The sequence below is a fragment of the Schistocerca americana genome, chromosome 2 (genome assembly GCF_021461395.2).
Source record: "Schistocerca americana isolate TAMUIC-IGC-003095 chromosome 2, iqSchAmer2.1, whole genome shotgun sequence".
Classification (NCBI taxonomy): Eukaryota; Metazoa; Arthropoda; class Insecta; order Orthoptera; family Acrididae; genus Schistocerca; species Schistocerca americana.
In genome coordinates this window covers 83,963,866-83,980,779 of record NC_060120.1, presented here as the reverse complement: position 1 = coordinate 83,980,779, position 16,914 = coordinate 83,963,866, and the positions used below count along the sequence as shown (strand labels likewise).

The 16,914-nt window shown below is 40.6% G+C and overlaps 1 protein-coding gene across 1 annotated transcript in view; it reads left to right on the top strand.

The window, feature by feature from the left end:
* The window catches only part of LOC124593798 (single-minded homolog 1-like), a 68,778-nt gene that overhangs the window by 5,867 nt on the left and 45,997 nt on the right, over window positions 1-16,914 (top strand). The window contains exon 2 of the mRNA XM_047132147.1: window positions 12,762-13,826. Within this exon, the coding sequence (XP_046988103.1) occupies window positions 12,762-13,826 (1,065 nt within the window). The remainder of the gene's footprint in view (window positions 1-12,761; window positions 13,827-16,914) is intronic.

Here is a 16,914-nt window from a genome sequence, read left to right as displayed (position 1 = left end):
CTCAATTCATCTTCACCTACTTCCTCCTTCCTTTCCATAACACTGCATTCAGTTTCATTATCCTTGTATAGACCCTACCTTATTAATTCCATCTTCCAGCTTTTCCATCCTTGTTTAGTACTGGTTTCCCATTTGTGTTCTTCATATTAGTAGAGCTGCTTCCCTTTCCTAGAAAAGTCTCATTAAATTTCCTGTAGCCAGTATCTATCTTTGCGTTAGTTATACATACTTCTATAGACTTTCATGACTTGCATTCATCCTCTAGCCACTCCTTCTTAGCAGTTTTGCACTTTCGTCGAAGGCTTCCGTTCTTAAAAAAAAAAAAAAAAAACTTTGTTTACCTTCGTCAAGTTACAAGAAAGTAGTTTTAAACTGTGAGGTCTAGTGGAGATGATCAAGGGAGAAGCCTGGAAGAAGGAGGGAGTTAATGAAATAAGGGAACAAAATGTGGGGTGACTGATTGAGAACTGAAAAGGGGAGAAATCGCTATGGGAGAAGACAGGTGAGTTAACTTCTGGTTTAACAGAGGGACAGCTTGTCTTATCCGGTGATATAACAGCAAAAATTATTTTGTATGTCAGTGGTAGTGGCCATTGGGAACCGACTTCCATTTTATTGACTTATTTTCTCATTGTTCTAGGAAAGGCAGATGCATTGTTGACATCTACAAGAGCTATAGAAGGCGACCTACCCTTCTTCCTTCTTCTTCTTACAATTGCAAATATATATCCTCCTTCTGCCGTACTAGCTGTTGCGGAGCGTACGAGTCATTCCTGTATCGTTTGCTGTAACAGAGACCGCTTGTGGAATTAAGGGAAACTGTCACAAACCCACTTGACGGCCTTTCTAAGAGACTCCATTCGTGGGAACCTTCGCGTCCGGTCTGACTCCTATTTGGGTATCACATACACACAGTCATACGTACATTTTCTAAAATATTAATGTCTTATCGATAAACCACTCTTTTCTGTTATTGGCTGCGCGTTTCAATTCCATTCAACTGACGCATCCTATGTTTTCCAGATACTTCCTCCTAGGCCTTCCACTTCCTTTCTTTCCCAGCACTTTCCTTTCAAAAATGTTAATGATGCAGTGTTTCCTTTCAACACGGTTAATGATGCAGTATTGTCTCTGATGACTTGGCAAACAAATTTTATTTTTCTCTTCTCCATTTTCTTTAGTAATATTCTTTCTTCGTTGACTTTCCTTGAGACTTTCAGTTTGGTTATTCTTTCAGTTCGGCTCTTTCTTGTCATTTACCGCCATTTTCTCGTTAGAGTAGCTTCAAGTCGATTCCTTTCCAGTTCACCCAGAATTTAACGATCACCTCAGCAGAGCTGTGTGTACCATACAAACGATTTTGCGAAGGATTTTCTGACACTTGACTAAATATGTATGATAAAGCAGTCCTTTTCCTCACTTCCATTAAGCATATCTTGTCCTCCGTATTTATGTTACCGTGATAAAAAATTGATCCACAAGTCCAATTTTGATATCATCAGTTTTTATATTGGTTTCAATTCCTCCCACATCATTCTCTACTACCATTACTTTCGCTTTCCGTCTATTTAAGAATATCAGGTACGACAGGGAGAATTTTATTCTTTCTTTTTTCGAAGTATTCAACTACTACAACGTCAATAGCAAATCTGACAGTGTATCCTTTCACCAATGGCTTTCATTCCTTTTGTCTTCTCCTTCCTCAATCACCAGATATTAACTAAATAGGGAGAAAGAGAACGTCCTTGTCTAACTTATTTTCTAATCCTGGCCTCTTCCACTACATTATTGATGTTGTTTCATTGTGACACAGTTGATTAATCATTCTTCTGTCCTTCTAGCCCAGTCCTATATTCACCGTTATTATAAGGAGTAGTTCCCAGTTCACACGATCCAGAGCGTTGACGAAATGAAGGTAAGGTAAGGACTTTTATTCATATCCATCTTACTCTCATGTAGCATGTTAGGCTTTGCCAAAATTGCTTCTCTTTGCCTTCTCTATAACCAAATTTCTCTTCTCCGCTATACTTGTTCAACATACCTTACAAGTAATGTTTGGGTAAAATCAGTAAACCTACATCTACATCATATTCCGCAAGCTACCTAACAGTGTGTAGCCGAGGATTCTTCTGATGCCACTAACTGATCTCCCATTCAGTTCTCCAACCGGGAGTGGTACGTGGGCAAAATGAGTCGTTGAGCTTATGTATTAGCCCTAATTTCTCGAGTGTTCTCATCGTAGTCATTTAGAAAGATGTATGTTGGAGGAAATAATATGTTTTATGACTCTTCCCGGAAGGTGCTCACTTAAATTTCAAAAATAAACCTCCGCTTGATGCACAACGCCTCTCTTGTAATGTCTGCCAGTGGAATTTATTGAGTATCTCTGTAATGCTCTCGCGTCGACTAAACGATCCCATGACGAAACGCACCTCTCTTCTTTGGATCTTCTCTCTCTCTCTCTCTCTCTCTCTCTCTCTCTCTCTCTCTCTCTCTCTTTCTCTCTCTAGTCTATCCGTCCTATCTGTTACGAATCCAAGACTAATGAACAATACTCAATAATCGGTCAACTGGTGCCTTGCAAACCACTTTCTGCGTAGATATGTTACATTTCTTTAAAATTCTTTCTATGAATGTCCATCTGGCATCTGCTTTTCCTACTATCTGGTTCAAGTGACCATTCCACTTAAGATCACTCTGGATAGCTGATTATGGTAAACAGCAATTTGTCAAAAATAGTGTAGTTGTACAGTTGTGGATTTATTTTCCTATATATGCGCCATGTGTTGCATTTACTGTATTTACGTTCCAGCGTCAGCTGCCAGAGCCAATACCATTCCTCAACCCTCTGTAGGCCATTCTGCAAATGATACTACTATCTTCTGGAATTCCCGTGGTTTTATAGACAAACATATCATCTGCAATCAGACTGGAAGATCTTCCGACGCTTTCTACTAGATCCTTTACATAAATTTGTAAACCGTAACTGCCCTATCACACTACGTGTCGAATCCTGCCTGAAAGCGAGTCTTAAATCCTATCGCAAATCTGGTCCTATACTCAGTAACCTCGCTTTTTTTCACTAATCGGCAGTAAGGGTCGGTGTCAAACGCCTTGCTGTATTTTTGGGACGCAGCACCAACAGGAGATCCGTTATCTATAGCGCTAGGAATCTCTTGGAAGAACAGAGCGAGCTGAGTTTCGCAAGATCTCTATTTGCGGAACCAGTGTTGATTTTTACAGAGAAGATTTTCGTTTTCCTAAATCGTCGTAATTATTGAGCATTAACCCTTTCACTGCGCATTTACTCTCAGCCGCTCCCGCCTTGTGCGCGGTATTTTCATCCGGTGCGTATATATACGACTGTAGCAGTCTACCGTTGTTATTGAGATAAAAATGAGACGCAAAATCCAGTATTGTCGGTGTAAATCGTTTCCTTTTTTTAAATATTTGTTCAGAAAGTCTTATTTTGTTCAAAAAAGGTACTTTATTAGGAGAAAAAATACAAAGCATATTAGATTAGTTATTTACAATTTGTACAGAAACCAGATGGCAGTTATAAGAGTCGAGGGACATGAAAGGGAAGCAGTGGTTAGGAAGGGAGTAAGAGAGGGTTGTAGCCTCTCCCCGATGTTGTTCAATCTGTATATTGAGCAAGCAGTAAAGGAAACAAAAGAAAAATTCGGAGTAGGTATTAAAATTCATGGAGAAGAAATAAAAACTTTGAGGTTTGCTGATGACATTGTAATTCTGTCAGAGACAGCAAAGGACTTGGAAGAGCAGTTGAATGGAATGGACAGTGTCTTGAAAGGAGGATATAAGATGAACATCAACAAAAGCAAAACAAGGATAATGGAATGTAGTCTAATTAATTCGGGGGATGCTGAGGGAATTAGATTAGGAAATGAGGCACTTAAAGTAGTAAAGGAGTTTTGCTATTTGGGGAGCAAAATAACTGATGATGGTCGAAGTAGAGAGGATATAAAATGTAGGCTGGCAATGACAAGGAAAGCGTTTCTGAAGAAGAGAAATTTGTTAACATCCAGTATTGATTTAAGTGTCAGGAAGTCATTTCTGAAAGTATTCGTATGGAGTGTAGCCATGTATGGAAGTGAAACATGGACGATAAATAGTTTGGACAAGAAGAAAGTAGAAGCTTTCGAAATGTGGTGCTACAGAAGAATGCTGAAGATTAGATGGGTAGATCACGTAACTAATGAGGAAGTATTGAATAGGATTGGGGAGAAGAGAAGTTTGTGGCACAACTTGACCAGAAGAAGGGATCGGTTGGTAGGACATGTTCTGAGGCATCAAGGGATCACCAATTTAGTATTGGAGGGCAGCGTGGAGGGTAAAAATCGTAGAGGGAGACCAAGAGATGAATACACTAAGCAGATTCAGAAGGATGTAGGTTGCTTTAGGTACTGGGAGATGAAAAAGCTTGCACAGGATAGAGTAGCATGGAGAGCTGCATCAAACCAGTCTCAGGACTGAAGACCACAACAACAACAACATTAGATTAGTAATACTTCAAAGTGTGATATCTCTCGAAACAAAAATTCAAACGTAAATGCACATTACATTTTACACAGATGTATCTTGTGTCACTTCGTTTATCATGTTCTGCACATATAATACACCTTCTGTGGCGCGGCCTTCTTCTTTGAACTTCCTGGGATTAGCGAGATAAAGTGGCGTTCGGTTAGGCGTAAGGGATTGTCACCATCAACCGATCTCCTTCCACGACGTCCCCCTGTTTGCGGTTGGTGGTGAATCTCTAGGATCTCCTTGATAAGTTTCTGTTGAAAATCAGATACTGAAATATTTCGTCCCGTTTGAGTTTTATATAATGCATGCGCACTGAGCAGAGACCGATCCACCAAATGAAAAAATACTTTTTTATACGATTTTACAGTTTTTCGTACACATTCTACTGAACTTAGCATCATGTCACTCCTGTCGACGGCCCCCATATTTTCAGTGTAGCTTACGATGCAAGCTGGTTTTTTTTTTTTTTTTTTGGTTCATTCGTGGTTCTGTCAATTTTGTCAGTAGCTGTGATTTCGTTTGTTTGAAGAGTTGAACGCATCCTCACTTCCCGCTTGTCCTGCCACATCAGAGCAAGAAGTTTATCTGTTGACATAAACTCGATCTCGCCTTTTCTAAGTTTTTTTGATAAAGCAGGCACATCTTTGCTGTTTGTTCTCACAGTTCCACAGGCATTAGTCACTCTGTCGTGCAAATAAGAAAATAACGTTGGGTTAGTGTACCAATTGTCAACATATAATATGTGACCGTTACCAAGGTAACGTTCAGGAAAAGTGAGAACAATGCTTCCAGGTATTCCAACATTTACACCAAAGTTAGTTTCTTTTTTAACGTCTGTTACTGCACCCACATAAATAATAAAGTCAAGAATATAACCAGTTTCACAATCAAATAAGACAAAAAATTTTACATCAAATCTGTGGCTTTTGGAAGGAATGTACTGCTTGAAGAAGACACGACCTTTGAAGAGAACTATACTTTCGTCAATGCACAAATTTTTAAAACGATAGAAAGCACATGGAAATACTTTTCTAAAGTGATCCACAATTCGATGTAGTTTCCAGATTTTGTCATCTCCAGGGTCCTTACTGTTATCAGCAAAATGTAACATTCTAAGTAACACATTTGTAACGTACCAAGAAGTTTCTTTCGTGGAGTGTTACAAACTAGAGGAATTTTGGGATTTGTCATCAAGAAAATCATATAAATCACGCAGCATTTAGACAATATATACTACCGCTGTCATGTGTCATGACAAATTTCATGTCACGGAATTCAAAACCTCCCACTGGCTATTAAAAATCTAGGGAAATTCATATTCCATACTGTTTAATAAACCAATAGAGAGTATCCTTGAAAAGCAGCGCAATGTAGCTTACTTTGACCTCCAGGCAAACAGCAGCCTAAATCTAGATATGATCAACCATTTGGTGAGTGCTTTGACCTTTGGCACTGCTAGGCGACAACGTGCGAATTAACAAAGACAACCCACATAATCCCAACACACATAACAATGCTTCAGAACCTGGTGGCAAAAATCCATTATATACTGCTATAATATGACTAACTTTCTGACTGAAGAATTTAATATAAACTGCACTTACCACGTGTCGTTATTGTTGTGAAGTCGTAGAAGTCGGGAGATGTCGCCAGAACCACTCACATGGGACTGAGACTGATTAACACTCAAATAGGGTAAGTAACTAAACTTTCAATCGGAAACGCAGTGAGGAACGGTCGAACGCAGTATGCCAGAATTGGGGGATTTACATAAGAAATGCTAAATTTCATGTACATACACAACAAATGAAATCATGCAATACACAAATATATTCAGAGGACGCTGTGTCAAATCAAACATAAAATTATGCAAATGAATATTAAAACATAACCTCTTTTAGCCACTGTCTAACAGTTCTATTTTACCCCAAGTATTAAGCAAAAATTTATGTACAGTTGCTTACTTCCTGCCTGAGATTCCGCCAAAGATGTCTGCTTCACAGGAGTTTTCGCACTCGATTTCTCGCTGCCCACTGAGATTTTGCACTTCAGTGTCAAGATAAATGCATGAGTCATTGGCTCCAGTGATCATGTTGCTGCCAGTGATCATTTAGAAAATTTATTGTGTGATAGATGCGTTACATGAAACAGTTTTACTAAAAAATAAAACTTTTACAGCTCAGTAAATTACAATTGTATGGTCTGTAGAAAAATTGCCTTTCACCATCAGACAGCCCATAAGAACAAATTACTATGCTTCAACATGATAATTATCCAAACACCTTTATCTCAATGTTATTAAACTCCTCTTAAAGCATTTGTTGATCCAACAGCGAAGCAGGTGACCGAATTAAAAACTCAGGTGAATGAGCCGGCCGCTGTTTTTAAAAGAAAACTGCGCCATAAACGTAAGTAATGATACCACCAAATAAATTTTAACACGTCAGCATATTATACCGGTGATACTCAGAACACCAACTAGTAATCGGCGCAGTCGTATATAGCGCGAATTTTGCCTATATCATCTGGCAGCCAGATCAACACAAAAATTTTTATTATTGACCAATTTCATCAGAAAGGATTCCTTCCCTTTTGCAATGCTCGTTCAATTTCCAGAGCGATTCGTTACACGCAGATCGGTTTCCAGGTCTTTCATACAGTGTGCAAAATATCTCGTAGTATACCTGTACAATTCAGTATTAGAAAAGGTGCTACAATATGTCACTAATGTATGCACCCAGCGCAAGCAAAATCAAGCAAGTACATTGTACACGTTTTTAATGCAATACCAGCAATGGCTACCACTGAATAAACAGAAAAAAACAAATGTCACAGTAATGAAAGATAGCCTAATGTCACGTGTGCAAATAGTAGTTAATGCAGCGTATATCAACTTCCTTTCAGATTAGTAACACGCGCTGGAAGCGGTTATGACTAGAGTACAATAAGTAAAAGAATGCGTTGCAATCCAGGTGTTTACCCAAATCTAGCAACTGCTTCAAGAACTACTACAGTACTTGGCAATAGGAAGCTATTACCTGAGACACAACTATCATTACACAGTACCTGAAAACAATGACCTTCTAACATCGTCATGGTAGACAATTTCTACACGTCTTATTGGTTCACAAACGTAAATGCTCTGTACGCTCGTGACTAATATCCGACATCCAGTAAGACAGAGCACGGTGCCTTCCGTCTAAAGTCAAGTAAACAACTTGTCTGCGCTGATCGTGTATACATCGAGACGCGCACTCATTGCTATAAAACATTTTGCACTGTATGCAAAATCCTATGGAAGCAATACAGGCGAAAATCTTTGTTCCAAGTTATGATTTATTTAAAGCTGACAAGGTGAGTGATGGTTTGCACGTGTGTGAATTTCAGTATCACGAAGTATGCACAATACCTGTACATAGATACACAAAAAATAGTATTTCCTAAAAGTAGCTTCTAAAAATCCCTATATTCATATTTTCAGACTGCTGTAACACTTAAAAAAAAAAGTCGATTTCAGGGCTAGAGAAGCACAAAAACACACGTGGAAACACCATATAGCACTTGCAAATTTGAACGAATGCCTGAAACGACTCGTATTATGCACATAAAAACGTAAGCGGTGCAGTTTTTTATTGTTTAAATCACTATTGACGCTTTGAAAACTACACGGCTGCACTATTATTTTTACTGAGGACAGTCGATTTCGGCTCAACATCAGACCATCTTCGTGTCTCAAAAAGCAACTCAGCTATGCTTTGTCACAGCTACAATGCCAATCGTAGGTTATAGAATGTTCCAGTACTAGTATTAACCGTCTGTGCGTAAAAGTTATGTCCTGACAACACCAGAGACGTTAAACCCCCTCCCCATTTTCCTGTTCTCACATTTTGAAGAGAAAAAAAAGTGTGAACCGGGTGGCCATAAACGCTGTGATGAATCCAGGACATAGCTGTTACTCATAAACAGTTAATAATAATAATAATGGAACGTTCTATGAGTCGCATTTGAGCCATCTGGCATTGCTACTGAGAAAATGCATAGCTGAGTTGCTTTTTGAGACCCGAACTTGGTCTGATGTTGGACGGAAATCGATTACATTCAATAAAAATAGTAATGTAGCCGTATATTTCACAATGCATACAATGCACTTCTTCTTCTCTCTCTCTCTCTCTCTCTCTCTCTCTCTTTTTTTCTTTCACCCTAGTCAGCAGCCGCTAAGGTGGATGGTAGAAACTGGTTCTTCCTCCATAATTTCTGACTTCTACTGTTCCCCCAATTTTTCTTTTCAACAGACCATTGTGTTGGAGTGTATGGCCTGTCAACTACGCTCTTCTTCTTTTTAGGTGTTTCATGAAGCATGTTTTCTCTCTTGCTCTAATGGAAATCACCTCGTTCGTGATCATTTCTCTCTGGTTTATTTTCATCATTCTTCTATAACACCATGTCTCGAGCGCAGCGAGTCTCTTCTCCTCTCTCTCTCCTATCGTCGAAGCTTCGTTGCCGTATGTTTCAATATTCCACACGTAGGTCTTCAACATTTGTTTCCACTTGTCAAGGATTATATTCTTTGCAGTGAATATGTTTTTCTTCTCATTAAAACATTCTTGGCCTGTGAAATTCTGCATACTACCTCCTTGTAGCTTCTTCCATCACTCGTGATTTTACTTCCCAGATAATTAACCTCTTTCGCTTCCTCAATTGTTTCATTTTTCAACTTCACCGCAGACTTTCTTTGTTTCTACTGCAGACTACACCTTTTGTTTTGTGTGTGTTTATTGTCATATGGGATTCCTTCTCCGCTACTCTGTCCACTGTATTCAGGAATTTTTTTTAGGTCTCCTTAACTTTCTGTAGTTACTGCCGTATCATTGATAAATCTCAACGTGTTACCGTAACTCTCTAAATTGTTACTCCTACGTTTACTGCTTGTCTCACTCTGTCGATTGCCTTCTGTTCGTACAGATTAAATAAGTATGGGGACAGGGGGCAAACTTTCTGTGCTTCATTTTCAATGTTAGGTGGTTCCTCTTTATTACCACAGCAAATTATTCCGATTTCACATTTGTAGGCGTTATATGCAGCATGTTCGGAAATTCCCATTGCGGACTTCTAGGGTTTACGGAGGGCACTGAGTACACCTACATAATATTATGAATAGGATTTCATGGCCGGAAACGTACCATTTGAGTTCTACAACGGTTTAATTCAAATATTTAACTCTTCCACTTCTTCTTGAGAAATTGAATTGGCGTGACTAAGTACAATCACTAGGCAAAAATTCAAAAGGAAACATCAAGAACCAACCATTTCTCACTTAAGCACAATTGTTACTATTAACACTTAAACATTACTTGTTTGTGTTTTTCCAAATAGAAAATGAACCCAGAATACTGTACGTACAGAACATCACTGATGCATTACAATAGCGGCTCAATGTGGTGACTACCAACGTTGTTACAGATATTGCACCTATGAAGCATGTTCTGGTACACACTCGCCATCCCCCCTGCAGTACCGCAGTGGCCTGAACTTATTCCGTACGAGTAACGCAAATTAAGCATTCTCCGAGAACCCACGGGAAATTGTTCACGTCATCCTGTCTACCCCGTTGTATATCAGGAAAAGCAACTCTGAGACTTTTCCCTTTCCCTCAGCAGACACCGACTGTTACACATCTAAACTGAAACCGTCGTAGAGTGGAAAGTGTATGTTTCCAAACATGGTTTCCTGTTCAAAACATTGTGTGCCCACTCCCCTCTACTTGAACTAGACATTTGTAACGGGATTTTCCAAACATCTTGTATCAGTTCTCTCTCTCTCTAAGGCTGATTTTTTAACGGCAAGGTTATTAAATAATACGTTCCAATTGACGTCGTCAAATGCTTTGTCAATAAAGTTTTGTTTATTTTTTATTTATTTTCTATTTTTGAGTCATCATTGTAGTGGCTGGTTTGAAGCGGCCCACCTAATCTCTCTCCTGTGCTAACCTCTTCATCTCAGAGTAGCACTTGCAACCTACGTCCGCAGTTCTTTGCTGGATGTGTTACAAACTCTGTTTTGCTCAACAGATTTTACCCTCTAGAGCTCCCTTTGTTATCATGGAAGTCATTCCGTGATGCCTTAACAAATATCCTATCATCCTGACCCTTCTTCTTGTCAATGTTTTTCATCTATTCATTTCCTCGCCGATTCTGCGGAGAACTTCACTGCATACCTTATGACTCCACATAATTTTCATCATTCTTCTGTAGCACCACATCTCAAACGCTTCGATTCTCTTTTTATCCAGTTTTCCTACAGTCCATGTTTCACTACCATGCAATGCTGTGCTCCAAGCGCACGTTCTCAGAAATTTCTTCCTCGATTTACGACCAATGTTTGATACCGGTACACTTCTCTTGAATGCATTTTTGACATTGCTAGTCTATTTTTAAGTCCCTCTTGCTCCGTCCGTCATGCCTTATTTTGCTTTTTACGTAGCAGAATTCCTCTTGACTTCATTTAGTTTGATCACCATTACTGCTGTTAAGTTTCTCGCTGTTCTCTTTTCTACTGTTTCTCTTTACTTTCGCTTCTCTTCGATTTACTCTCAATCCATATTCTGTACTCATTAGACTGTGTTTTGAAAGGAGAGCATAAGATGAACATCAATAAAAGGAAAACGAGGATAATGGAATGTAGTCGAATTAAGTCGGGTGATGCTGAGGGAATTAGATTAGGAAATGAGACACTTAAAGCAGTAAAGGAGTTTTGCAATTTGGGGAGCAAAATAACTGATGATGGTCGAAGTAGAGAGGATATAAAATGTAGACTGGCAATGGCAAGGAAAGCGTTTCGGAAGAAGAGGAATATGTTAACATCGAGTATAAATCTAAGTGTCAGGAAGTCGTTTCTGAAAGTATTTGTATAAAGTGTAGCCATGTATCGAAGTGAAACGTGGACGGTAAATAGTTTGGACAAGAAGAGAATAGAAGCTTTCGAAATGTGGTGCTACAGATGAATGCTGAAGATTATATGGGTAGATCACATAACTAATGAGGAGGTATTGAATAGAATTGGGGAGAAGAGAAGCTTGTAGCACAACTTGACTAGAAGAAGGGACCGGTTGGTAGGACATGTTCTGAGACATCGAGGGATCACCAATTAAGTATTGGAGGGCAGCGTGGAGGGTAAAAATCGTAGAGGGAGACCAAGAGATGAATACACTAAGCAGATTCAGAAGGATGTAGGCTGCAGTAGGTACTGGGAGATGAGTAAGCTTGCACAGGGTAGAGTAGCATGGAGAGCTGCATCAGACCAGTCTCAGGACTGAAGACCACAACATCAACATAGACTGTTCATTTCATTCGACAGATCCTGCAATTCCTCTGCATTTTCACTAAGGACAGCAACGTCATCAGCGAATCTAATCATTGAAATCCTTTGCCCCTTGATTTTAATTCCGCTATTGGTCCTTTCTCTAATTTCCAGCAGTGCTTCTTCGCTGTGTAGATTGAACAGTAGGGGCGAAAGACTACATCCCTGTCATACACGCTGTTTAATGCGAGCGTTTCGTGCTTGGTCTTAGACTCTTACTATTCCCTCTTGGTTCTCCTAGATGGTCTTCATTACCCGTCTTTCCCCATACTTAAACCGGTTTTTCTCAAAATTTCGAACATCTTGCACTATTTGACACTGTCGAACACTTTCTCCCTGTCGAAAAATCCTTTGCACATGTCTTAATTTTTCTTCATTATTGCTTCCATTGTCAATCTCGACCTCAGATTTGCCCCTCTCGTGCCTTTACCTTTCCCAGAGCCCAACAGACCTTCATTAAATACAACTTCAGTTTTTTTTTTCCTGTTCTTCTATATATTATTCTTGTCAGCCACTTGGATGGATGAACTGTTAAGCTGATTGTGCGGCAATTCTCGCACTTTTCAGCCCTTGCAGGTTTCGGAATTGTGTGGATGATATTTTTCCGAAAGTCAGGTAGTGTATCGCCAGACTCACAGTCAAGATATACAAATGTTGGGAATGTACTCTTGATCTCATTCAGCTGTTTTCCTATCACTTGCCTCATTAACTCCCCCAAAAGCTGTTCAGAACCGCCTACACAAAAAAATTAAAGAATCAGTTGCAGGCTTTGGAAGAAAAGTCTTTTTTTACTTTTTTACATGGGCAGTGGATTAGTAAAGAGGTTACAGAAAGCTGTGTTACTGTTCCTGTTGCAGATCATGTGGTGCTTCGCAGTGGGAAACAACTGAAACATTGACGGATGCACTGTCGGGGTTCGTCTTCATGTTGGACGGCAACGGGTGGATCCTGTACATGTCAAACTCGGTATCCAAACATCTCGGCCATTCTGCGGTCGAAATGATGGGCAACAACATACGGAACTACCTGCACGACGACGATATGGCAGTTCTCTCCAACCTTCTCAGACTGCCGGTGCGCGGCTTAACGGATCGGGGCGAACCGTGCCAGATGCTTCTGCGGGTGACCAACTCCCTCCGCAAATGGCGGCCCAGCTGCAAGTCGGGCTGCGGCCGCTACGCTGTGGTGCTGTGCTGCGGCTACCGGCGGTTCTGTCAGCTGACCGAGACGCCCATCTCTGAGGACAATCGCAGCAGCAACATCCTCCTCCTTGCTACCGGTTATACTTTGCCGCACTCCTACCTTCCGCAGTGCGAACTGGAAACGGGAAGCGGGATGCCTGTTCGCAGTTCCCTGACATTTTTGGGACAGAGGTGTTTCATGTTTCGTTCCAGCTTGGGTTTGACCCCTTTCTACGTCGAGGCTGCCGTAAAAGAGCTTACAGGGTACGAGACGTTTACTTTTTCACGTAGCTCGTTGTACCATTTCGTTCATCCGTGTGACATCGAGAGTGTTCGCCGGTCCCACAACGATGTTCTGGCTAAAGGCCATTCTGTAACAGGCTACTATCGTCTTATAGTTCGATCAGGTGGCTGGATATGGATGCAGAGCTATTTCTCTCTAGTTCACGCTGCAAGCACAACGAGGAAGAAGTTCGTCCTCGCCGTAAATTACGCAATAAGCGGCGTGGAGAACTCTCGTTTAGGGTCCAATGACGTCAGCTATCCGAATCACTTCCTCACACTACGTAAAGGACCAGGAATCTCCGACAGGGGTAAAGCAATCGAGTTATGTCGTAGAGAAGGAAAGACTCCGTTGAAGTCCACACCTAAGAACGTCAAGTGTTATGGCAATTCTGATCAGAATGCCATCCTTGGAAGCGCCGGGAGTGCACAGAACAATGACCACAATACTGCGCTGGCGTATAGCTGCGCGCACTCTAATTTCATGAAACCATTAGCGGCCAGAGAAAGCGTTAGGAACGAGCAAACTCATACACTTTGGTCCCAGCCCCAGCGAGAAGCAGACGGAATCAGGAGCAACGCTTCTGCAGGACGCGTAAGTGTGAACACTGCAGGTCTTAGCGGAGGTACAGTGCATCAGAATTTACTGGGCCCCCCTCAAAAACTGGTGCGTCGTGATGGCTGCAGAAAATTCGCTAGACACATCGGTCGGATTCCTGGACCGCAAGATTGGAGATTGCAACGCCTTCAACACCAGCCCATGCAATCGCTGACACTGAAGTTCATTTCTGAAGCTACTCCGTTCACCGACGATGACAGTAATGCTACCAATAACTTAATGTTTGACACAGGCTTGTTAAGCGGCAGGTATGGGTTCCGAGATCGCGGGCGCATTCAAACCACCAGTTTAACGCCAGCGCAGAATCACAATACCGTAGTAGATACATACCAGCAATTTCAGTGGACGAACTCCTTTGCAACACCAAGGCTGCCAGCAAGAGAAGACTTGACTCTACGGCAAGTTCCAAAGCTGCCTTGCAGAACAGGCAACGCACTGATGGGCCGTGGCAGTTCGCAAATTGTACCAAGCTGTCGCGACACGCAAAACCGAGCGCTGCTCCCCGCTCAACCTCTTAATTCCGAGACGATATATCCCCAGCAAGCTGAGGACTCCTCTTCTGGATCCCTAACTAGGAGTACACGTAAAGCTCCCGGGTCATCGTGTCGTTTTCAAAGTGGATTTTAACCCAGTAAAGTCACTACCTCAGTGATACCCTCATTTCAAATATTTGTCTCGTGTTTGCGTAATTCTGTCACGTGTCTGTGGGAAACTACATGAGCAGTGTGGCACATTAGGTTTCAAAGTGATCTGAAGGACGAATATCTGTACAGGATTTCGACATTTCTCCAGTGTTCGGTTGTATGGGATCTCTGCCCAGAGCGAAGACTGGTACGAGAATCAATGTAGTACCGGCTGACAGTTCAGTGGAGCGTAGGTTGCACAGGCTGCGACGGTGTCGCTGCTTCCATTCACCAGTAAATGCAGAAAATTCAGAGTGAAATGTGAATAAAGACTTAAAAAATGCTGGTCTTAAGAATGATAAAAGTAAGAGATTACAACTATGTTTAGGAAATATGATTGTGGACCTAAGTTTAGGAAGTTTAAAACGATGAGACACTTGTGAAGTAAATTGGACTGCAGATCTGTGTGCTACTAATAAGGTAACTCTTTGCGCAATTCATCACCAGCGAGGATATTCATAGTGCCTTGTCATTAGTACAACACCTATTTACCATCAGTGTGTTCGTATGTTGCAAGCATGTGTCAGTATAAGTATTACCTGAGAACTGTTTTTATTATTTTGTCAATATGGAAAATGTTGAACTTCTGTTATAAAATGGTGCTGCATTTGTAATCCAAAACAAATAAATAAAGAATTTTGTTGATATTGCCAATTGTACTTTCAATAAGAGCGCCAGTGTAATGAGGCGACGTACACTTGAAACTTTCCTCAAAATTTTCAGTGTATTTTTGTTTCCTCAATAGGTGTGGGCCGCTTATGTTACCTGAACCTTTGGATTTTATTGGTTGTAGACGTAAATATCATTGGACCGTTTACTGAGCTCACAGATATTCGCTTGCATTATGTGTCTAACTGTATTGTTTCAGAACATTTGTGGATAAGTAAGTTTTCTTCATCAGTATTTCTAGGAAATCTACACAGTTTTGTATCATAACCTTCGTAAGTATTCTTTGCGTATCGACTGATGTGTAAGCCGTAATATTTCAAAAGTCGTTCAAGGCTTCTTGTTAAGTTGCAGCAGACGAAAGCGAACGATTTTTATTTATATTTAACAGGCATATAACAACTAGACATTTACTACACATTTTAACAGTATTGGGGAGCTGATGAAAAGCGGAATACAATGATATTACATGTTTCAGGAACATTCTTATGGAAACGTCCAATAAATGTGTATAGGCTCCTGGCATAGTTATGAAGTCTGTGCCTGCTCATTTAATAGTAAAGTTCTCCAGGTTACCTGAGAAATTTCGATTAGTTACACACATAAGATATACGTAAAAGACTGCTGAAAGTGAAGGCATTTCGTAAAGATTTAACAGTAGTAGGAAGACAGATGACGGAACCTCTCTCTTCACTGTTTCAGATGTAAGAAACTACGAGAAGCACCTTTGGTAAAATCATTCCATTCGCCTCTAGTTTCCAAGTAGACACTCAGTATTAAGACATTTGACTCATACATGGAAAAGGTGAGTCATCTCTCCCTAGACACACCGTGTTTTCCAGAATAACACTCAATGCAAAAGCCAGGACGTTTCTTCTATAGGAGACACTACTTACATTTCTAATAATTTGCCTATAGACTGTCATCATACTCCAGCTTTTCTGTTTTCTTCGAAGTGGTCTGGGGTACAGCAAGCGTAATCTGTTCCTACGAATGGACTATTCGCTTGGGGAAGAGGGAATTCAACACAAAGATTGTCTTCTGGATGGTTAGCTGCTGAAAAAAGGGTGCAGGCAGCACATTTGAGGTGATACATTTTAGTATATGTCATTCTACTACAGCTAGTTTCGACATGGAGTCATCTTCTCACAGAATTAACAGCTGAAAGTAGTATAAACCACACGCCTATGATTAGAGTGTACTTGACGTTGAACCCAGTCTAAACAGGTGGGTTTAAAGTGTGGTACGACATCGTCCAGCACACAAACTCTGCGGGATGAAGAAGCTACACCAAAATTAATTGAAGGAGAAGACCTCGTTCTTTAACAGTAGATTCTAGTAGTGTAAAAAATTATTTAATACAACGTGTGAAAGCCTTGGACACCGTTAAAGAAGACTGTATGAATTAAAACTTACTTGTGCAATACATTACACTGCAGAGAAATAGTTCTTAGGGGTGAATAACTGGATGTCAATGTCTAACGTCCACATTATTTTGGTAAACGACCGTGATGCCACCGTAAGGTGCGCTGATAAACTAATCGCTCAAATTTTTTATTAGTTTTTAATATATTGTGAT